Genomic DNA, 25,336 nt, shown 5'->3' on the forward strand with positions numbered 1-25,336 from the left:
AACCAGAGCTGAGGGCCCAATAGCCTGCTAGGGTGTGGAGATTGCTAATGTGTTCATTTACAAGAGAATTGATGAGTGTCTGCTGTGCGCTGTACCTGATGCACTGTGCTGGAAATTTACTGATGAGAAAAAATCAACATATTGTCCTTTAAAAAATTATAAACTGGCAAGAGAAATCAGTCGAAGAGGCAATTTAAGCAGCATATAGAAGTGCTATAAGTGAGTTTAAGAGCAGGGAGCCAAGTATAATTAACTCAGTCCTGGGTATTCAAAAGCTGGAAGCAAATCCCCAAGGTTTTGGAAAGAGCGAAAACAAGTAAGGCACTGGGGAAGCCAAGAGATAGAAAAGTGAAGTAACAGGGAAAGGACCTGGGCAACAGAATCACTTGGCTTCTAATCCAGGCCCAACCACTGGCTTGCAATTTTCTCACTCATATTGTAAAAGCAGCAAACAGTGAGCATATTTTGAGAGTTCTAAATTCAAGAATCTCTCAGCGAGCCCATAAGTGGCATGCTGGCCTTCCTGCATATGCACTAAAGAGATTACTTATGTCCAGAAAAGAAATCACACCCATAATAGATAAGCAAATCATTTTGTTTGCTAGGAAATAAGTGTGGGGAAGGCTGGCGGAGGAAAAGGCAGAGGTTGGAAATTAAGAAAGAGGCATCTGTCCAAATGTGCAGAGAACACAGGGGAATTCCAAGAAGGTGTGATTCCAAAAGCATTGCATGGCTGAGCTACAGGGGAACCCCCAGTCAGTGTCAGCATGAGTCTATCTCATTGTTCCCCTCAGCATCTGCATGACTGGCTTTCTAATTTCAAAAAGCCTGCTTTGTACTTGAGGTAAACTTTTCTTTCTATACTTCAGCTCTTGACTCCTTCCTGAGAACTTTCTGGTCAAGTCACCCTGAAGATGCCATAGGTGGAATTAATTACGGCACCCTATCATGTCACTTATAGTTAGTATCTGGAAGAAATGACTGTTCACTAAAAAGTATAGAAATAATGTTTATAATAGTACTACTCATGTTAGTCTCAAACAGGGAATCTACTCAAATCAGAGTGCCCATCTACAGTGCAATCGATATATAATCTTCAGTATATGCAGATGATAAAATATTATACAACAATGAGAATGAACACCATGATCTCTCATGACAATAGAGGTAAACTTCAGCAGAACAAAGTTGAATGAAAGGGTCCAGCTAGCCAGTTGCGATGGCACACACTAATCCCAGCACTGGAAGAGGCTGAGGCAAGAGGACTACAAGTTCATACCAAGCCAGAGAATCTTTGCAACTTTCCAAGCCCCTGTTTTAAAACAAAGTATAAAAAAAGGGATGTAGCTTAGAGAGAAGGCTCTGGGTTCAATTCCCAGTGCCACAAAAAGAAAAACTACCTATGTCTTCTAGGGTTCTGCCTATTCTCTCTTTCAGCAGATTTAGTGTTTCTGCTGTAGTACTTAGACTTTTTGATCCATGTCAATTTTAGTTTGCTGCGTAATGATAGACAAGTATCTAATCTTAGCCTTTGCCATGGGGAAAACCAGTTTTTTTTTTCAGTACCAGTTATTAAAGAAGCTATCTTTCTCCCAGTGAGCATGGTTGGTTTCTTTTATAAAAAATAAGGTAGCTGAATGTAAGTAGTTGTTTCTGTACCTTCTAATCTGTTCTACTGACTCTCAGATCTTTCTTTCTTTCTTTCTTTCTTTCTTTCTTTCTTTCTTTCTTTCTTTCTTTCTTTCCTTTCTTTTTTGCCAGTGCCAGGCTGATTTTATCATAGTATCTCTGTAGTATAATTTCAAGTAAGGAACTGTAATGCCCCCTGCTTTGCCTTTGTTGCAAGACTCTGTTTTGCTATTCTAGGTTTTTTTTGGCTCCAAATGAATCATAAGAATGTTTTCTCTAGTTCTATGACATATGTTAATATTATTTTGATTGTGATTGCGTTAAAACTGTATAACAATTTTGGGAGTATGGCCATTTTTACTATATTAGTTCTTCCTATTTAAGAATAAGAATATTAGCTCTTCCATTGTCTGATAATATCATCTTCAATCTCCTTATCCAGGGGACTGTAATTTTCAAGGTTGAGGTCTTTACTTCCTTCATTAGATTGATTTTTAAGTATGTCACTTTTTTGGATGCTATTATGACAATGTTATCTCAATTACATTTTACTCCTTGCTGGGACAAAATATCCAACCCCCAAAATGAAGGAAGGAAAGATTTATTTAGTTCACAGTTAGTGGAGGTTTTAGTCTATAGTCTACTGGTTCTAAGACAGACAACAGCAGTTCATGGTGGCAGAAAACTATGAAGAGCAGAGGAGGAGCAGCAGCTGTGGGGTCTAGCAAGCCTCTCTCTCTTCCTTCCATGCTGACTGCAAAGACTGGAGCTCCTCCGAGGAAGTGGCGTGGCTGCAATTATCCAGCTCCTCCAAGGAAGGGGGTGCACAGAAGCCTTTCTCAACCCCTTTATATTCCCTTTCTGTGCTGGGTCACTCTAGGGTGGGCCCTCTCCACCCTAGAGTGGAGCCATGGAATCACCAAGCAGATCCAGCCAAGCTTCTGACATCTCAAGCTGACACAATGTACCAACCACCACAGATGTGGTTTCACTGATTTCTCTCCCATGAGCAAAATCCTGATCACACAGGAAAAATACAAAAATCAGTAATTGGCATCTCATCTTATTAAGAAGATTTACATAAAAGGTACCAATAAACTTAACTTTAAAAAAGAGTAAAACCAAATAATTCCCACTGTGTGAAATAAGTTGCTAAGAACATAAGAAAGAAGTTCAGAGACATAACAGGCAGGGTCCTCACAAGAAACATATGACACATTCAAATTACCAAGAATAAAAAAGTTTTACTTTAAATGGAAAAACAGAGATATAGGGGTACCATGAAGGACAGCACAGTTACTCTGAGCAAGAAAGCTAATAGACCTAGACCTGAAACCACAAAAGGAAAACCAGCTACAGAAAAACAGAAGATAATGGCCCAGTGGGGCCTCCTCCAGGTAGTAGTAGTAACCTTAGGGTGAGGCCCACAGCCTGGCTATGGTAAGCATGAACAAAAGAGAGGGAGTCATTTGGTTGACTCTCTACCTTCCTTCCAGTCACCTGCTGCAGGTCCTCATCAGCCAAAGACAGTGAGAAGCCATGGGCATCATCTTTGATGGCACCCATATGGGTCAGTGATCCAGACAGTGTGGTGTGCAAGGCTGGAGAGAATGAGGGTGTCCAGGGCAGAGGAACAGCACATGTCATATGGACTGCTTCAGTTACCTTAAGGAGAGGAGTTACTGATGAGATGATATTTTTTTTCATATAGCTTTGCCTTGTTATACTATTGTAATTATACACGCGAATTTAAATTTGGGGAAATATTTCCCATACATGAAAAGTACTGTGTGCATCTGTGTGTGTTTGCTTATAAGAATATGTATACATGGGAGGAGGGTGGAAATGGTGCGTGTGAGAGGAGTGTGCTTGTGAGAATGTAGGTGTGCAGGTGAAGGTGTACCAGGAAGTCAAAAGATGTGCTTCTGTGTGTGTCTGACGGTTGTGTGTGGTGTGATGTTGAGCATGCATAGGTAGGACATGTGCGACACTGATTGCAAGAGCACAAGTGATAGTGCAAAAGTACCTCTAAGGCCACATCTGTGTACAAGATATGTGGGTGTGGGTAAGTGTGTATATGTGAATGGTAGAAGCAGGGTGTGCACAAGAAGTGTAATAGTGGGTATGAGGCTGTGAGGTAAATAAATAGTGTGCATGTGTGCTTGAGGGTGTGCTTGTGAGCAGTGAGGGGTCTGTGTGCAGGTGTGCTTGCATGGGTGAGAGTGAATGTACAGGAAAATGAAGGAGAGTGTACTGGGAAGAAGATAAGGGAGTGAGGCACTGTGCACTAGAAGATGAATACCTGGGATCTGTGAGCACGCATGTGAGCATCTCTGCACACCTGTAAGTGTGTAAGTAAAATATTTTCTTCTAATAAAAGGGAAAAATTAGAAGAAAGCACATCAAAATATTTATAATAGTAATGGTCAGAGGCAGAATAATAGTCAAATTTAATATTCTTTATTTTCCTTGTAATCAGATAACAAATCAATATTTTAATCTTTTCTTTATCCCAAGAACACCCAAAATGCATACTATATCTTTAAAACAATACATTAAAAAAATCTCTTGACTAATAAAATGTTTCTTCAGAAGTAATCCCATTCATATTATCTGACCACAGTGCAATGAAACTGAAAGTAATTGACAAAAGAAACCACAAAAACCCCATAAATACATGGAAATCAAACAACACCCTCCTAAGCAACCAATGGATCACAGATGAAATAAAACAAGAAATTAAACAATATCTACCACACAGTGAAAATTCAAATACAATTTATGGGAATTTAAGGGATGCAATGAAAGCAGTTCTTAGAGGGAAATTTACAGCTGTGATCTCATACATTAGGAAAACAGAAAGGGAACAAATAAATACCCTCATACCGCACCTCAAACATCTAGAAACAGGAGAGCACACCAAAATGAAAGCCCAAAGACAGGAGGAAATTATAAAGATTAGAGCAGAAATTGATGCAATCAAGACAAAATAATACAAAGACTTAATGAGTCAAAAAGCCAGTTCTTTGAAAGATCAAATAAAATAGACACAAATAGCAATGAAGCCCCTAGCTAACCTTATCAAAAAGAGGAAAGAAAAAACTCAAATTCAAACGATAAGGAATGAAAAGGGTGAAATTACCACAGACCCTGTGGAAATTCAGAAGATCATCAATAGATACTTTGAGAATCTGTACTCTCCCAGAATTGAAGACACAGAAGAGACAGGTTCCTAGAAAGGTACAAATTACCAAAACTGGATCAAAAATATATAAGAACTCTCAATAGGCTAATAACAGCTAATGAAATTTTAAAAAAAACTACCAACAAAGAAAAGTCCAGATCCTAATGGATTCACAGCTGAATTCTACAAGACATTTACAGAAGATATAATCCCTATATCCCTCAAACTCTTCAATGAAATTGAAAAGGAAACAATCCTCCCCAAATCATTCCTGTAGGCAAGTATTATACTGATACTAAAACCAGAGAAAGATGCAACTAAAAAAAGAGAATTACAGGCCAAACTCCCCCATGAACATAGATGCAAAAATCCTCAGTCAAATCCTAGCAAATAGAATACAGCAAATCATCAAGAAGATTATACACTATGACCAGGTAGGATTCATTCCAGGGATGCAAGGATGGTACAACATATGCAAATCTATAAATGTAATACACTATATCAATAGAGCCAAATCCAAAAAACACATGATCATCTCAATTGATGCAGAAAAGGCTTTTGACAAAGTCCAACACTCATTCATGTTCAAAGTCCTACAGAAAATTGGAATAGATGGCTTCTACTTCAATCTGATAAAAGTCATTTACAACAATACAACTAGCTAACATAATTCTAAATGGGGAAAAAAATCGTTTACTCTTAGATCTGGTACAAGACAAGAATGTCCTCTATCACCACTCTTATTCAATATAGTTCTGGAATTAGCTAGAGCCATTAGGCAAGACAGAGAAATAAAAGGAATAATAATAGGCAAAGAATAAGTTAAACTATTATTATTTGCAGATGACATGATACTGTACTTGGAAGATTCACAAAACTTCTCCAAAAAGCTGCTAGAATCAATATACAAATTCAATAGCATAGAAGGATGCAAAGTCATACCCAAAAGCCAATAGCATTCCTCTAACAGATAACAAACATACTGAGAGGGAGAGAAACCATACATTTTACAATAGCACTGCAGAAAAATGAAATACTTAAAGAATCATTCTAACTAAAGAAGTAAAAGATCTCTTCAATGAAAATTACAGTACTCTGAAATAAGAGATCATAGAGAATTTCAGAAAATGAAGAGATATTCCCTACTCCTGGATAGGAAGAACCAACATTGTGAAGATGTCCATACTCCCAAATCTGTTATACAGATTTAATGCAATCCCTATCAAAACAACACCAACATACCTCATAGACCTGGAGAAATCATTTCTAAACTTTACTTGGAATAAAAAAAAAATAGAATAGCAAAGGCAATCCTGTGCAGCAAAGACAAGGCAGGAGGGATTACAATTACTGACTTGAAATTATACTACAAAGCTACTGTGATAAAATCAGCATGGTATTAGCAAAAAAAAAAAAAAAATAGACCTCAGGATCAATGAAATAGATTCGAAGATGCAGAGCAACTACAATCACACTCAGCCAAGTTATTGTCAACAAAAGGGCCAAACATGCTTACTGGAAGAAAGAAAGCCTCTTTAACAAATGGTGCTGGGAAAACTGGCTCTCTACATGCTGAAAACTAAAACCTTACTCAGGTCTGTCACCATGCATTAAGCTAAAGTCAAAATGGATAAAAGATCTAAACATTAAAACCGAAACACTACATCTCCTGGAAGAGAGAGTAGGAGGAATTCTTGAAGACATGGGGGTAGGTAAACAGTTCATGAACAAAAATCACACTGCATAGAAAATATTTGAAAGCATTAACAACTGGGACCTGCTGTTATTGAGATTTCATGTCAAAAAAAATTTGCCAAAAGAGTGAAAAGACACCCCACAAATTTGGAAAAAAATCTTTACTACTAAGCACTCAAAGTTCTTCTTTCTAGAATTTATAAAGAACTAAAATAAACATTACATCCCCAAAATTTAAAGACCCAATCCAGAAATGGGCATCCAAAATGAATACACACTTCTCACAGTAAAAAGTACAAGAAACTAACAAATATATGAAAATATGTTCCACATCATGAGCCATTCATAAAATGCAAATTAAAACAACACTGAGATACCATGACACCCCAGAAAGAATGGCTGTCATAAAGATATCAACCAACAACAAATGTTGGAGAGGCTTTGGGGAGAAAGGAACTTTTGTCCACTGCTGTTGGGCATGTAGATTTGTGCCACCATGAAGGAAGTCAGTGTGGATTCTCCTCAAAAAACTAGGACTGGAAATCCCATTCAATCCAGTTATCACTCTTTTGGAAATTATTCCAAAAGAATTAAAAGTATCATATCATAGTTATATATGTGCACCTATGTTTATAGCAGCACAATTTGTGAAAGCCAAATATTGGAAACAATCAAAATGCTCATCACCTGAGGAGTGGATGAAAAAGATGTGGTGTTTTTGTACAATGGAGCATTACTCAGTTATAAAGAAAAATAAACTCAAAGGCTTCATATATAAGTGGATACAATTTGAAGATATATTCATAAGTGAAATAAACCACACCACATGTGTAAATATCATATTGTGTCCCTAGTGTAAGAACTCAAAAGAAGAAATAAAAATTGAAAGGAATAATACAGTTAAAGGGAAAGTGAGAATGTAAGGATTAAACAACGAATAGAGAGGAGAAAAGTTAGGAAATATCACATGGGCAAAACCACACATTTATATAAAAAACATGGTTAAGGCAATGGTCATAAGAATTTCCATCAGGTTTTTATAAAATAGCAGTTAATGAGTAGAACTCCCACCCTGACCAACTCTATATGCTGATGTCTGTGAACTAAGCAACTACACTGAGGATAGCAATGTGTAAGACTAAAACCATGGTTGAAATACCTATCAGTTTGGTCTTCTAAAGGCATACTGCTTCTAACATCATATAAATTATTGCTAAACTCTCTTTAAAGTAAATGTTTGTTTAAAAAAAGGTAATAAAAGAAAACAAGAGACAAGAAAAAAAGTCATTAGATTGTCCTGCTACAATGTTATATAAGGTTTGATTTCTAAATATCTGTGTTAAAATGTGTAATTATATTTTTTCACATAATATAGCGATTTAAATTTTAGAATATTTATTGTTGTTGGAAAATACCAGTTCCATGTTATGTCTAAGGCATTTGATATTCAGATAGATTGTGATGTTAAGCTCAACTGCATCTGTTATGGGGTAATGATATCATTAAGCTTCTCTTCTGGATGGTTAACAACTAAAGTTTGCAGACCAAAAATCAGAGAAAAAGAAGAGCTACAAGGATAGCCAATATGTTGGCGCTAGCCCTTCAAGGTCAGTGAGGACTCAGGACATAAGAGAACCTGTGCTGTGACATCCTATAACTCAGTGATGTCCCAAATTTTCTGATCAAGGAGATTATAGAGCCACAGAGGAAAGTGATCGACGATGTACAGTGTGCCTAAGGAGAGTCACCTGGAGAGAATACATTTTCTCAGGCTTTCACAGAGAGCAAACTGGTCAAGCAATGGCTGTGACACATCCAGATGGCTGACACTGACAAAATGTCTACAACCTGCTCTACATGGCTTCAGAGTAAATCCTGAGGGGATTTGACTGACTTGGTCAGATATGAAAGGTACATTTTTAGTTATATAGATCTTGCTTTATCTTGGTCTTAACCATCCCACAGAAAAGTACAAGCACAAGGTATAAAAAGTAACACTGTATTAATATGCTGAGCTGTGAAAGGCTCAAGTCAACAACTTCTGATAATTTCCAGTTCTGTTGATAACCCACTACTATTATGGACTATTGGATTATATTGGGTTATTTTCCTGAATTCAAGCACCTACAATATTTGGACTGGCATCAGGTATGAAAAGGTCCTTTAAAGACTCCTCCAAATACAGCTTCTCTAACAGCAATGGAACACCCATCTCTGACAAAACAAAACAAAAAAGGGGGATATAAATGAAGGAGTGAAAAAATATTTATGTACATGCAAAATAATTAAAATAGATATACAGCTACTTTCTCAGTTCAATGAGAAGGAAGATTTGTACTAATGTTTTTTAGACAAGAGATCATGCCTGTATCTTGTACTGTGAATAACTACTACAAAGACAACAATATGCAATGCATTATTTATTTTTTTTTAATTTTTTTTTAATTTTTTTTATTTGAGAGAGAGAGAGAGACAGAGAGAGAGAGAGAGAGAGAGAGAGAGAGGGGTGTGTGTGTGTGTCCAGCTCAGCCAACCAGGGGGCGGGGCCGGCTGGCATGTGGTGCTGGGGGATTGAACCGCGGTCCCTGATGCTTTGCCAAGCTTGTTCTAAGTAGGTGCTTCAGACCACTGAGCCATCTCTCCAGCCCAATGCATTATTTATTGTAACTGCCCTACTAACCTGTTTTGAAACTGTCTCATTGTTATTTCTTTCCCATTAAAATTAATAAAAAATTTAAAATGATAACTTTTTTGAGTGTATGGATGAATAAAATAATTTTAAGAGTATTTTTGTCAGTTTTTATACTACTCTTAGTTCAGTTAGAAGCCAAGTTTTCATTAACTGCAGAGTCCACTGTGTTTGAATAATACCTTAGCTCTTATATAGTAAAGACTCACAAGCTTAAAGATTTACTTCATAGCCTTACTCCCTTGATTCCCAGGAATTGCCTGGAAAGATTGAGCTTGAAATTGCAAAGACATAACCTTTAGGAGAGAAAATGAAAGACTTCAAAGTATTTAGCATTGGATTCCTTATATTTTAAGAGTGCATTCCCAGTGTTAAGCTACCTCTTGGAAATTGCACAGCTGCTAATTAGCCATCTGTGCTTTAGAATCTTTCTAAAGTTCAATGTTTTTACCAAGCTTTCCTGGGCAACCATTTTTACCTGGTCGTGAAATAATAAACAACAAATTCTTCTACTAAATCTGAGTGAACTGCTGCATGATCTGATGTTCCTATGGGGTTAGTCGATGATGCCAGGGACACACGAATGATGAGCTGTAATCTCTAGCAATCATTACAAATCTAGTTCACTTACTGCACATAATCATGGTAGGAAATAGATGGAAAAGAAATTTTAAACTTATTAAAAATGAGTGTACCTTGTTATCTCTCTGGATAATTTTTCTCTTAAAAATAGTGCCTAACACATTGTCTTATCTATGTGACATTCAGGGACTATGAATTGTCATTTTGAGTTAGTCCTCTTGGATGTGAGTTTTAAATATTTGACTTTAATTTATAATCCCATGAAAAAATAAATATGTTTTGCTATCATAATTTCTTGGCATTTTTATTTTTCAGAATGATAGCCAGTGGGCATAAGATATGCTGTGAACATTTCAAAGTGCATTATTAATGTTATTTGATTTTAAATAATGAATAAAAACAATGAGAATAATAAAATAAAATCTGTCTTTTACAAAAGGTGCTTGAAAGTTGAGATATTCTTTTTCAAAATATAACCAAATATTTAGCCTCATCTCTAGTTAATTTATAGAAAAACTTGTTTATAAATTTGAATGTCACCAAAATGCTTAATTTTTCAGGTTTTATTCATTTCTAGGCATTAAAAAATTGAAGTTGAGTGCTAGTGATGTTTGTAAGCCAAGGTCATGTGATTTTGCATTAAGAAATTGATTCAACTAACAGAATGTCTCATTTCTCCTAGATTACTACAAGAACCCAAAATGCTTTTGGTTTTTCAGACTCAATGCTTGTACCAGACAGGAATTATCAGGAGAATGAGGGTTTTAGTAAATTGCTTAGTTTGTGTTTGTTTTACAGGATTGTGTTTTTCTACAGGATTGTTTTTAATGATGAACATTCAAGACTTGTGTAACAATGTTTTTACTAAGCGATTAAAAAGCATATCACTTTTGAAGTAGAAAGAGGCCTTGGCTTCTCATACTTTATTGTCTCTACACTGCCTCATTTTAGTAACAAAAAATATTACCCTACTTCAACCTAGATTTTTTTATTATTATTATTTTTAACGTATTTGGTTGTTACAGGGTTTCACTATGTAGTTCAGACTCTGTGTTCCTCCTGCTTTCCGCTTTGCCAATATTCAGATTATAAGTATGTGCCACCATGCCTGGGTTCTGTGGCCAGCGCAGTGTGCCCAGGGGTGGGACGGGTGTGGTATGTAGTGCCGGGGTTCAAATCACAGTCCCTGTACTTGCCTAAGCTTGCTTAAGCAGGAGTTTTAGTCTGCTGAGCTATCTCTCCAGGCCCCAAGCTAGATTTTCATAAAACAAAAGTTTGTGGCAGTGGGTGGTTGAAATATTCTTCTCTTTTAATCTATTTTGAGCCTTTCTCTTTCTTTCAAGTCAGTTGGTGTCACCAAACCCAGGCCCACTTGTTGGGTATTGTTATCAGTAGGCCCCTTGGGGCCTATGTAACTTGAACTGGATTTTTGGAGTAAGGATACTTACTTTAGTTTTATGTCAATGACAAAACTTGATTCTGTGTGTCATATTTTTACTTTGCACTTAGAAAGCAGACTTGACTATTAGAACAGAAATGGGGAAAACTATATTGCAAATGCTGTGGTGTGCGGCTAAGACCAAGGCAGTCGTGCTTTTACAGAGCTCGTGTCACTCAACAGGGAGGGGGTAGTCACCCACTTTTTTTGTCTGATTACTGCCTCTCCTTTGTTTCAAATAGCAATCAAATAGACTCACTTCAATCAGTGTTACTAAGAAACTGCTTGATACAAGTTGACAGAGGCAACCTGTATAACCCATGAACATTTTCTTAGGGCAAAAGGGAAGAGCCACCTAGCTTTACTCCCCTTCCATATCAAACCACTGCTGGGGTTCGGTGAACACTTTATTTTCCCACTTGAACTTGAGCTTCTCTGCAAGGTCACTCCTGCCCATCTTGCGGAGATGACGAACGAGGAGGCGAAGTTTGTCGGTGGAGGTTGGAAGTGATTTTTTCCAGAAGCAAAGAAGTTCATGGATCTGTTCTGTGGGGTCGTCAGGGTGCTTGAGCTTGATGAGCTGCACGGTGCTGCGGCGCAGAGGGAGGGAGGAGGTGAGGGCCTCAGTGCCTTCTTCAGAGAGCTCTTCTGCCAGCCAGTGCAGCAGGTTATCCCACAGGGCTTCTGTGAGCACACGGGGGACATCCAGGGTTAGCACCTCTGCCTGGGGGAAGTGCTGACCAATGTTCCAAATTTCTGCATGAGAAATCTACCTGGCCTCTGTCTACTCTCTGTTAAAGAGACATGGGGCCACCCCGGCAGACAGTGAGAGCGTTACCCAGCCAGTAGTGCAGTCATCTTCTGGGGGCCCCTACTACTTCAGGGGTTAGAAATGCACCTCGAATGTCAGTATCCCTGGGAATCGAGAGGACTGGAAATATACTTCAGACCTTGGCCCATAGAGTCTAATTGAGAAAGACTAGAGAGGAACCAATGTTGGCATTGTTAATGAGCTCCCAAAGGACATCAATACCAGTGGTGTTTGCTCTCCTCTAGCTAGCAGTGTGTCACAGGAAGTTTTATAGGTTCAAAAAGATACTTGCCTTTATTAACACTAATGTAGTACATGGATTATACCAGCGACAGGGAACCCTTACGGACCTCCCCCACTCAGCCAAGTGCACACACACACACACGCACATGCACACGCACATGTACACATGCACATGCACACACACACATACATGCACACACACAAACACACACACATGTGCATGAGCTCACAAAGACTCGGTACCCAAGGACTAATTCTGTGACTGTGCTTTACATCGGCAATTCCTCTAGACTCCCGGACTACTTATATTTGCAGACAGCACCTCTGAGTATGTCCTGTGTACTCTGGACAGCCTTTCCCTTGGCCTGAGACTCCTGCCTCCCTCCTAATCTTATGATATCACCAGATTCAACTCTGACATCCCTAGTCACCTGCTCTTCTCTCGGGGATGCTGCTTGCTCTCAAGAGGTCAAGCCTGGCCACTAATAACTGCATGTTTGTGCCTGCCAATCATAGTGTTTTTCCCATATTCCTCATCCCCAAGGTGGTGGCTCCAGCCAACTTGATCTCTTCTGGATGCCATTGAACATCCCAGAAGAGCTGGGGCTTATTGCAGTAGCATTATAAAGGTAAAATTCCACGTACTGGTCCCACGACAGATCTGAGCATACCCAAAGTGGAGAATAAAGTAGGCAACACCCTGGCTCCTGGAAATTTCCTCCTTCTCCATCACACTCTCTAATGACAGCAAGCATAGCATACCCCCTCATAACTCAGTCCTCATAAAGACCCAAACTCCACACCACCTGAGGGAGAAAGTACCTTCAAAGCATGAGTTCACTCGCTCCCTTCACTGGCTATTGAGTAAAGTTTCCTGACTGCTTTCCAAGCTCTTTGGTTATTTGTGAATGGCACTGAGTAGGAAAAGAAACTGCATATTTGATAACTCACTCCATTATGCCGCTGCCCATTGTGTCACTGAGATTGATTCCTGTGAGACAAACCTGCATGCCCTGCAGTCTGCACCTTTTCATTTACTAGCCCCACAGGGCATCACAGTCACTTTCTTACTGCTTGTTCCCCCTGTGCCAGCTTCCCTGCTTTTGTATGAACAAAAAGCTCTACATCTGCCTGCTGTTGCTTGATGATTCCTTTCGTCTAGAGCCTCACATGAATCTCACTGTGACTTTACATATTGTAAAGCCACTCTTCCACGAAGAGGATTTAGGAAAAATTAACACAGCCTTGTTGGCTTTCAAAGGAACACTGAGCTATCTTTATTTAGTGCATTTACTGTGAAATATTTCCTGATTGGCCTTCTTCTCCCCATCACATGATCTGCCTCCTCCAATCCACAGGCAGCTTCATTAGCAACCCTATTGATAATCTTTCCCATCTGGCCCCAGGAATCCTTAATCTTGTCAACTCCAACAACCTGTCTTGTGCTTCCACACTAAAAACTGACCTTCAGAGCCAATTCTTGTTTCATCATCAGCCAGAATTACTCCATCTCTGTGGCCTTGGTTTCTCACTATTACTGCTGAATTTCACTGTATAAATTTTTGTGGCTTTATAATATGCTCTTGGCTAATCCCTCAGATACCTTGAAACTTTTCAATTACCTTGAAAGTGCCATGCACCTCTCCTCCAACCCTGCTGCCAGTGATTAGTGTGCATATCGGAGATGCTTTTAGGACCAACTTCCAGCGTTTTGTCCTCTTTAGCTTTTATTGTCTCATTTTGTCACCCCTGATGCTGCCTTTCTAATACTATACTGAAGGGAAAAATATGAAATATGCTGGATATGACCAATAAACACTGAACAACCTTCTTTTTTATTCTTTTGATACAGGGTCTCACTATGCAGCTTTGATTCATAGTGATCCTCCTGTTGCAGCCTCTCTAGCCCTGAGATTACAGACTCAGGCCAGCTTGGTGTGCCCAGGGACCTGGGGCCAGCATGGCATGAGGTACTAGGGATTGAACTTGGGGTCTTGCATTTTCCAGGCAGGCGCTAAGACCACTGAGCTTTCTCCCCAGCCCCAACACTGCACAGTCTTATACCTTGGGGGCTATTAATAGTTGTAAATCCACTAAAAATTCTTTTCCAAATTCAAATCAATACTTCCCATTTCAGTGACTCAAAACTTCTGTCCCACATTGAAGCCCCAGTCTTCTTCTCACTCCGTCTCCCTTATCCAGCATCTCTTCTCCAACTTCACCAAGTTCTCCCTGCCCCATTTTCACTTGCAAAAACATTTTCTGACAAAGTCTCCCTGGGAGACTCCTGAGCTTTCTGGAGTCCAGCCCAGTGCTTTTCATTCAGTATTTTTTCTTCATTATAATGTCTTACTCACTTTGGTTCCTTCCATTCTCCATAACAATACTCAAGTCACTTCTTTCTCTGTTTTGATCACTATGCCAAGCCTTGATGCCATATCATCCCCCCTTTTTAACCATAAACTCTTTTAATATCAAATATAAACATGAATCCTTAAGCTCCTCCCTATTGACTCCCGATATCTGCCTTTGCTTTAAAGTTCTAGGCTCCCTAATACAAGTCAAGCTTTAATTCCTATCCTTGGAGAGACATCTCAGTCACCATGTCCAACAGATGAGTGGTAGCCTGTGTCTCCTCTGAGTTCCATGGAGCATTTCACTCACCACTTTAACTTCCACAGCTGCCCCCTTGTTCTCCCTCCCCCACTGCCCTTCTCAACCGCCTGCTTCTGGGACCTGTTGCATTACAGTTCTTTGTCTCTGGCCTTGTATTGTCGTTCTTTCCTCTGGATGAACTCACTACCTCTTCCTTTGTGGAACATCTCGTCCATGTCTAGTATCCTGCACCTACTACTGTACCTTCATTGTTGTCTTTCGTTTCCCTAAATCTTAATATTGTATTTGCAATTCTCATTTTCCCTGTATCTCTATCAAGGAATAGTATAGTTAATATGAATACCATATTTCTAAAATTTAATTCTCCACTTCTGCCTTTCTCTCAATCTGATCTTCTCTCACTCTGCTTACTCTCTTAAGTGAATTGCTCACCAGAGTGAGATAAAGTAGGTTATCTACTTCAGAGAGTTTCACACCTCTGAAAACGCACCTCTTTTCATTGTGAGAGCCTGTTTCTTATCCTGCACCTAATTTAAACAATTCTTCAACTTTCTAGTTTAACTCATTTAACTGTAATCATGCTATATTTTAGAGGTTGAATGTCTCCCAAATGTCCTTATTTTGAAAATTTAGTCCCCAGACTGTGGTAGGTGGTGGACCATTTGCGAGCGGGTTCTAATGGGAGTTACTAGGTTCCTGAGGGAAGTCCTTGGAGCACATGTGCAGACTGGTCACTTCCTGTTTCCTTCTTTGTTTCCCAGATACTACAATATGAGTAACACCTGAAGTGAACTCCAGGAGCCATGGGAGTCTCTAAGGGAGACTTAGGCAGAAAACGATTTTGAAATAGACTGAGGCAAGGCAGATGCGGGGAGCGTGTGCTCCACTATGGTGTTCTGTGCGGCCCAAGCCCAGGAGAGCCAGGCAACCACAAACTGGAAACCCTGAGACTTCTAGGCCACATAAGCCCTTCCTCCTTTATGTTGATTATCTCAGTTATTTTAGCACTGTGAGAGAAAGCCTTCTACAACAAAGTCCTGCAAGTCTCTTCTCTGTAATACGGCAGAATAGGGGTGTTATCCCACATTCCTGGAAGTTTTGGGTCTCACCTAAGATCAGATGTTAGTACCCCATTAAATCTCTGGAAGGTATTTATGTTATTTAAATTTCCTAAACTGACACTTAAATCGTTTCAAAGTTTTATCCTATTAAAACATCTAAGTGTAGCTACTGTCATCTTTTTGTAGTCAACAGTGACTGCCCTCTACCTAAGGCAGCATCACCCCTGTGCTCTCTGATGATTGTTGACAATAATAATAATTGTGCTTCTATTTGAATAAAAATTTTCAAGTTCATATTATTAACCTAAACTTACTGATCTCTTGACTGTATCACCTGCTCTCTCTTTTAAAACAGTTTCATTTTCCTTCAGGGTTATACAATATTAAAGTTTATTCCTGTGCTGTTACTGATACAATTCAGCATATAGCCCATGCATTTTCTGCACAAATTGTTACTAACTGTGCACAACCAAAATAAGTAATAAATGTTTCTTTGTGGGTTCATACAAATATGTACTTAAATATGTACTTCTATTTCAAATCTGCAAACCTAGAATGTTGGTTTGAACCGATCACATTTAAAGATTTACAGCTGAATAGCCAATGTTTCAATATAAACCCTACTTAGCTATTATCCAGTACAGAAATTACTTGTATCTAAGTAAAATAGTACTTGATATGGCCATTGTTTTTGTAAATTTCAACACTAATTTCATTATATGAATAAGAGAGTTGGTGAGATAGCTCAGCAGACTAACTGCTTGCTTAGGCAAGTGCAGATGCCAGGGTTTAATCCCTGGCACCACAAACCATGCTGGCTCCAACCCTAAGCATACTGAGCCAGCAGTGGAGTCCGGATGTGGTGTTATATGCCTGTAATCCCAGCACTAAGGAGACTGAAAACAGGAGGATCACTATGAGTCTGAGCTGCATAGTGAAACCAAAAAAAATAAAATAAAATAAATAATAAAAACCAAAAAATAAAATAAATAATAAAAACCCTTAATCATATAAATATGTCAGAATGCTGTTTTGGTTTATAGGTGCATGACTTTCAAAGAAACTTCATTTTATTGGGTTGGTAAAATCTATTTTCCACAACAGAGTTCACACATGCTTTTATAGTTTAGATCTAAAGTGTTCCCAGAAATCTCACCTGTGGTAGAGGGAACTGAGTCATGGAGATGCTATCTTCATCAGTAGACTCATCCCTGGGAAAGCTCTGCGGCAGCTAAGTGCACTGTCGGTGAGCGTTGCCTGATGGGAGGTGGGTCCCGGGAGCGTGACCTGCAGAGGCGCAGGCCTGGCCCGCTTTTCCCCTCTCCCTGCCTCCCACTACCGTGAGTGCAGCACCCTGTTGCCTTTGTCAAGCCTGTGCCCCTTTTGCTTCTGCCTTGACCGTGGCTCAAAGAACTGAGTCAAAATAAGCCCCTCCTTTTAAATTGTGGGAAAGTGACTAAGGCAAATACACAGAATGTAGGAGGGGAAAAAAGTACTACAACGAAGGGAGAGCAGGTGTTCCTTACCTACAGGATCTGTAGAGATTCTTTTGGTGCTCTGTGGACGGTTGATCAATTTTTTATGCTATTGAAAGTAAGGGACACAGAATAAGCAGAGGAAAGTATTCTTTGGTGAACATTCTGCAAACAAATATTCAAATGAATCCAATCCTTCGTAGGAAGAAACACTAAACCAGATACCTTGTGAAGGTAAATCTTCAATTTGCATCTGTATGTGTAGAAAGAGAAGCTTGGAATCAAATTTTTAAACACTTTTTAGCTAAAAAAAATCAAGTTTTATTATGAAATTCACATGCACACTGAAAAAACATTTTAAAATATTATTAATATGTCTTTTTTACTTATTTATTTATTTATTTGGTACAGAGTCCAACTATACAGCTTGGACTCGTAGCGAACCTCCTGTCTCAGCCTCCTGAGTGCTGGGATTGCAGGCATGTGGTACAGCATGCAGTACCAGAGATCAAACCCAGGTCCTTGTGCTTGCGAGGCAGGCACTTAGACCACCAAACTATCTCCCAAGCCCTGAAAAAAAAAACTTTCAATTAAAATGTAAAACTGTTAAAGTCAATGAATACAGAGCAAACTATCTCTATAGCACAAATACGGTGCCTTATAATGTCCTCTGTGAGTCAGGCTAGCGACATGAGCACTTGGTGCAGAGGTTAGAACCCCACAGCTGCTGGAATAATGGGCCGTGTGACTGGATGGGTGAGTGACATGTGCATACCATGCTGAAAGAATAAAGCCACTGAGCACATATTATCCTGAAACCAATATTTTACCAAGAAGTAAGCACATATGTGATCATTACTTTTTTTTTTTTTTTACACCTTCTGTTAACAGTGTTCTCAGCTAATGCAAGGCAGTGGAAAGAGCATGGGAGGCCAGGTAAACACATCTGGGTCTGGATACCAGCTCAGTGGTTGAGGAGCAGTGTTACTGGGGAGAGTTTATCTCCTTAATCTCTATGATACATTGCTCCAAAGCCACATCACCAAAACAGTACACAGATGTTGGTAGCAGCTTTATTTGTAACAGCCAAAAACTGGAAACCAAATGTTTCCCCAAAAGGTGAGTGGGAAACTGTAGGTTACTACTCAGCAATAATAAAGAAATCATTGATACATGTGATAACTCCTAGCCAGACTTTCCAAGGGCTGCAGGGCATTGTACTGAGCAAAATTCTAGTCTCAAAAGTTTATTTATTCTTTTTTTTTAATGTATTTAATACAGGGTCTACAGGGTCTCACTACACAAATCAAACTCATAGTGCTCCTCCTGTTTTCAGCCTCCCAAGCACTGGGATTACAGGCAGGCACCACCATGCCTAGTCTCAATCGCCATCTCAGCGCGTCCCTGGCTGGGGGGCACCGCAGGCCCAGGGATCCAACCCTGTTTCCTGTGTCTGCCTGAGCAGGCACTGTAATCCGCTGAGCCATCGGGCCAGCCCAAAAGTTTACATATTCTGATTTCACTTATATCACTTATTTATTTATTTATTTATTTATTTATTTATTTATTTATTATTGGCAGAACCAGGGATTGAACTCAGGCCCTTGCGCTTGCCAGGGAAGCGTTTATTCTAACACTTACATCACATTTTAAAACCACGGAATTTTACAGATGTAGAACAGATAGTGGATAGGGGCTTTTAGGATTACAAAGGTGCAGCCCAGAGGAGAGCTCTGTGGCAGTAGATAAATTTGTATCTCAAAGCTAGTGGTGGGAACAGGAGTAAACATGTATGAAAAAATGTCCCCGAGCTATATTGTATCAATGTCAATGCTAAATTTCATATTTGCCTACAATTAAGTAAAATGTAACTCCTGGGGAAAACTAGTTTTAAAAAAATGCATAATTCTACTGTTTTTTACAACTACTTGTCAATTTATAATTACTTCTTTTCCTTTTTTTTTAAGGGCTGGAAATTGACCTTGTGCAATCTAAGCATGTGTTATATTATGAGCTATACCGCAGCCCAAATTTCTTTTCATTTGTTAGGTTTTTTTATTTTTTAAAAAGAATAAAAGAGTAAAAAAAACCATGAAATATATTTACCAGCCTCCTTCCCAGCACTGACACAAGGGTGATGAAAGTCCTGTATTCCAATGCACAGCACACCAGTTCCTACCCAGTACTGTATTCAAGTCAATTAGATCCAAGGACATGCTTTGGAGGCGTTCTTTTCACAGACGTTACAGAAGCATGGAAATGTAAAAGGTCCACTCAGAAGTTCGATGAGAAAAAGTTCAGAAAAACAGTTCAGAGTACACCTTGGCTATGCTGCAACCTTGCAAAATAAATGCATTTGTGAGCCACCTGCTATGCCCCAGGCCCCCTCAAAAATGAGAGATAAGTACCAATTTGAATATTGCAGTGGGAACTGTGATTCCTATCAAATGGAGCATTACCTGAGCTGAGCTTGTGACAAATGCACGCAATAGGCTTTTCTCTCTTCTTTATCCCAACAGCTTTTTTCTCCATGGTCGTATTTCTTCATAGGTGTCTTGGTGTACAGAGAGTGGGACTAGTGCTTACATATAGGGCTTTCTGTTCACATCCCTGAAAATTCAGGTCAATTACTTCATCTGACACAAAGTCAGTGAAGCAGTGGGCTGCAGCGAGGCAGACCTGGTGAGACTCTGGACACGGAGCTGGCCTCCCTCATAGATCCCTCCTCAGGGGTTTTCTTTTTTTTAAAATTAATTTTATTGAGAAAGAAATAGCAATAAGACAGTTTCAAAACAGGTTAGTAGGACAGTTGCAATAATTAATATATTGCATATTGTTGTCTTCATAGTAGTTATTCATTGTACAAAATGCAGACATAATATCTTGTCCAAACAATATTAATACAAATCTTTCTTCTTATTGAATTAAGGAAAAGTAGCTGTATATCTACCTAACTAATTTGTACATACAGATAAATATTTTTTTCACTACAAAATGGTCCTTCATTGATATCCCCCTTTTTTTGTTTAGTTTTGTCATTTGAATGGCAATGGAATATCCTCAGGGGTTTTCAGTTGCCTTTTCTCCCTTTCACTTTCTTCCCTTTTCGTTTCCTTGCCTGTCTTGTCTACGCACAATTTTGTATGTGCACAACATTTGTCTGCGTACTCTCTTTGCCGTGCCCTTTATCCTTGTAGCTCTTGCTGCCTGGAGTCGGCCCCAGGCAAACAGGCAGCCTCTGCTCGTCCCCCTGGGGTGTCCTCTCCCACAAGTGTCTTCTAAGTTCTCACACAGCTGCCAGCACTCCTTCCTTAGCAGAGCCAGCTCTCAGGTTTTCCTCTTTTCTCGCTCCCCTTCTGTCAAGATGGTATTCTAACACTTCTCCTATTTGCTAAAGGAAAGTTTACTATTCTTCTCCAATAACTTATTTCATGCCAAAGTTTTATATTTCAAATTGTTAAACATAATTTTTACAATGCCACATTTAACATATCACTGCTTAGAATGACTGATGGGTGAACTGAAACACCCCTCAAAAGCTCTCTAATCTGTCTCATCCATACAGGAGTTTGTCCTTAGGCAGCAGTTTGTGCCCCCCTCCCCCACTACGAGTTTCTCAAGGGCATCAGTATAACAGGATAAGTAATTCAGATTAGCAACAAAGTGCTAAGGGTGGCCCAGGCCTCATCTGCTTGCAAGTGATTTAAAAAATTGAAACCAAAGGCAGAACTTGTCTTAGTGCTTTAAGTGCTCTTTGGCCTATTAGTCTGTTTTTCAATCGGTGTATTTGGTAATTAACTCTTTAAGGTCTTATAAGAGAAATAAATGAATCTGATGCTGAAAAAATAACAGGGAGTGGAGGAAGGGGGAAAAAGAAAGGAATGGAAATGTATTATGTATGTGTACCATCCCCCACGGTGAATTTAGTCATTCTGTACTGCACATGTGCAGTAATAAGAGTAAACAAAAGGGTAGAAGAATAATAAAATGAAACAAACTCCAAAAATATCCCCTGACAAACAAAGGCAGCTTCTTATGCTTGAAAGGGATATAAATATCTTAATATTTGCAGCCACTGTTTTTCAACTATGAACTGCTCTTTCCATGCTGCCTAACTGTAATCCTCTTACTGAATTCTTAATGTGTGGCAGTTTGATCGTTTGTGTGCAAATAACTGACTTTGCCCTTACAATACTTTATCAATTCCCATAGTGCCTCCATCCAGCACCACTTCATCTCTTTTCACCTGCTATGCTCAGAGGAAAACTCTCTTGGCCTTTACTTGTTCCACTAATCTCTCTGAGGACCAATGTGTGTCCTTCCTGGTAGCTGAGGTGGCAACATACATGCAGAACTGAAAAATGTTTAATTTATGTGATAATATCTTTTCTTAACTTAAATAACATGTCCCTTCCAATTCAAATGCATTTTCGAGACCTTGGTTGAATTCTACCCTTTTTATTCAACTGTGTGAATGACTCATATCTTAGTTTGGAGCCTATGTATTATCACAGAATTTATCTAACAATTTAATTGTGTTGTTATGCATACTTATCTTCTGTACCAATTAGGCTTTTAGTAATCTATTCTGTGCTTTTTTTTTACATCCTCTTTAACTTAGGACTTACATTTACCACTTGGTGACCACATTTCATGCTCAAGAAATACACAGAAGTCCTGGGAACCTCCCACAGATAATCACGCGGATTGTTGTCACCGTATTTTTAAGGTCAGCAATCTTAGATGGCGAAGAGACTGCTCAGCAGCATCTTTGTGCATTTATAAAGAATTCTTCCACAATTCATATTTGAACACTCTTTGCTGGACTTCTACTTCACTTCTATTTTATCACTTTCTCAGCAAGGAATTTTATCTCCTACTCCTTAAGAAAAAAAGTGTTTCTCAATTTTCAACCCCTTACAATGAACTTGAGGCAAAGGCAAGAGAGGGAAGCTCACACAGTGACTCAGGAGGTCTCAGATGAGGCCACGTTAAGGCCACAGTGGTAGCAAGCAAACTGGATGATTCAGATGTTTGGGCATGGTGACCACAACAGCCAAACACTATCAAGTTAACGCTCAAGAACTATAACTTGGCACCCTTCAAACGTGCCCCAACAGGTACATGGAAGAAAGAGGGCAATACCATTACCCAAAAAGTTATAATGATTTCAAGTATTATGTCAATGCAAGAGAGAAATTCTGATTGCTTCTTACTTGATTCTACAGGGTTATAGTAACCATAATGTTAATTTCTATCACACAATTCCATAACATACTGCACAGGTGCACCCAGATTACATAGCTCCAGGACCTACTTCCCATGCACAGCCTGCAGCTTCAGGAAAGTGCTCCCCAAGTATTCCTGGCTGTCCCAGGGCTTCCCTTTCTTAGTGCTCTGCCCATCCTTCTCAGTACCTCACAATTCTCAGCTGAGCCACGCACCCCCGGGGCCCACCACATAGTGTGTGTCATAGTGGCCTCTACCAGCCTTGAAAGCTTGTCCCCGAGGCACCACACAAGCCTACATGTGTGCATCTAAGGCTCTCACAGGTTGGTACTGCCCCTGCTCCTCCCCCACGTGCCAGCTCCTGCCAAGGGTGACTCTGCCCTCTCACTCTGTGGAGCATCCCGTTCCCCCTGCTTCTCTCCCGAGCTGTGCAATTCTCCATCAGTGTCCCCCACCCCCACCCGTGCTTTCCTGATGTGTCAGCTGTGTGGCACAGTGTGACAGGGTGCAGAAATTGGCACCTTACTCCCTATAGCACTTAACAGTATAATAGTAATGACTGCCATGATTTGCCAAAAGGCTCAATGAAATAATTTTATTGTTTAAAAAAAAAATCTAAAATCCTTTTCCTTAGGAAGTAATTCTAAAAAAAGAGAGTAAACTGGGAAATGGATTTCATCAATAGTCCTACTCTAAACACATGCTGACATTAATACGTAACATATAATGTATTTAGCATAGCATTAACATATATAATTATAGCATATAATACACCCTAGTATATTATGTTATGTATATATTTATATAATATATTTTAATGTGTAATATGTACTCATATATTTAGTAAATCTACATCCTAAATATATAAAAATATGTCTCTTTTAGGCAATAGCACACACACCCTTCAAAATAGAATTCTGTCGAGTACTATCATATACTCTTGTACTTCTGAGACTCAGTTTAAATTTTATCCCAGCTTGCACCCTAGCTGCTACACAATAACCTTCTAAGCTGGTTATGTCTCCAAACATTTATTAGTTAAGTATCGTATTTTCAGAATTGATGTTATTTAAGTATTGCTTTCTTCTTCATTATCTCATCTGCCTTTTTAACAAATATACAAACAAACACACACAAACAGTATGAAAAGCAAGAGGATGTTTCATTTTTTTCTAATGTGGCAGAGAGTATCAAGGCTGCAGGAAACACGGAACTAGATCTTCAGCAAACAGGAAGGGCACCAAGAGACCGAGGCAGAGGGAAAGGAGAAGGGGGAGTAAGAGGATGTGTGATGCGCACAGAATAAATGCCAATAGCTAATGGAAACGTGATGGTGGGCTTCATTGTTCACATTATGTTGCATTATTGCATTTACAGAGCTAAAACTACTAATGACAATAATAGGGAAACTAGGGAAAGGGGCCGAGAGACAGAAGAAAGGGCATGAATGGGGAGCAGAGGAGGAATTTAAAAATCAAGGTGTGTTATTTTACACAACAATTCTGAAGATCAATGTGAACTTCGTGTAGTGCAAACATGAATGAATAAAATAAAATTTTCTTTAAAAGTAGATTGCCTTCTTTTTTTTTTTTTTTCTTTTTTTGGCAGAACTGGGGATTGAACTCAGATCCTTGCGTTTGCCAGTCAAGCGCTTATCCTACTGAGCCATCTCCCCGGCCCCAAGATTACCTTTCTTTACTGAGGCCCTACATGAGGAGCCGCGGGTAGAATCCAGGTGTGACCTAGCCCCAAGCTGGTGTCTTCCCGCCTACCAAGCTACTTGGCAGGTAGGTTCTTTCTGGCCACACTGGGTTTAAACCATACTCTGTCAACTGCTGGCTCCTCGGCTCCCTCACACCTCAGTGTCCTAACCTTTAAAATCATGAACCTTATTCTGTATATTTTCTAGTCTTGCTCTGTACTTTAAATGAAAGAAAATGGGTAGTGCGGTTGTTCATTGCTGGCCAGCACCTTGCTCATGTTGATGGTGCTGCTGGGGCACTCAAGCCGCCTGCGGTTCTTGCCATGTGAAAGCGCAGCACGTTCAGCCGCAGTCAGTACATGACACCTGACAACAGTAACAAACAATTCCTACCGCTTTATACACAGTACTATAGAGTACTTTTCCACTTAAAGATCCCCATAGTGCTTGTGCCTATTTGCAGGATAAAACATGAGTGACATTTTCATATAATATGGAATGAGCAAATCAAAATGAAAAGCATTTCCATCTGTAGTGGTTGTCATTTCTATAGACTGGAAACCTCCCAGATGTTCCAGCTCTTGTGGAATAATAATGAATTATTGTAGGCCATAGTTAGTCACCCTATAACATAGGGTATAGAAGACTAGAACTAATTCTTCATGACTATATTCTGGCACCCATTAAAAAGAGGAGGATATAAAGGGAGATTATTGTGCACTTTCAATGAAATGATACTTGGCCCAGAGTCTCAGTAAAGTCACCTGTCCCATCACTCAAGTTTTGGTAGAGATAAAGCATCATTTTTGCATGCAGAGAGGATTTCTGCAATCCTAAAGTTTCAATTTGTATAAGCTTGTCCAAATATCCACCTGTAACTAAAGTTAATCTTGTAAGTACAGCCTTGTGCAGCGGCAGACATAATCCAAATATTACTGTGGCAGACAGCATCAGAGCTACTGTAGCACTCTCTCCTGAGGTT

The 25,336-nt window shown here is 39.4% G+C and overlaps 1 protein-coding gene across 1 annotated transcript in view; it reads right to left on the minus strand.

Annotated features, from left to right (window-relative positions):
- Nucleotides 1–11,076: 11,076 nt before the first annotated feature.
- The window catches only part of Dthd1 (death domain containing 1), a 65,550-nt gene continuing 51,290 nt past the window's right edge, over nucleotides 11,077–25,336 (minus strand). The window contains exons 9-10 of the mRNA XM_004624644.2: nucleotides 17,475–17,532; nucleotides 11,077–11,901 (exon numbers count right to left, since the gene is read on the minus strand). Of these exons, the coding sequence (XP_004624701.2) occupies nucleotides 11,579–11,901; nucleotides 17,475–17,532 (381 nt within the window). The 3' untranslated portion in view covers nucleotides 11,077–11,578. The remainder of the gene's footprint in view (nucleotides 11,902–17,474; nucleotides 17,533–25,336) is intronic.

The sequence above is a fragment of the Octodon degus genome, unplaced genomic scaffold (genome assembly GCF_000260255.1).
Source record: "Octodon degus isolate 3935 unplaced genomic scaffold, OctDeg1.0 scaffold00006, whole genome shotgun sequence".
NCBI classification, from domain to species: domain Eukaryota; kingdom Metazoa; phylum Chordata; class Mammalia; order Rodentia; family Octodontidae; genus Octodon; species Octodon degus.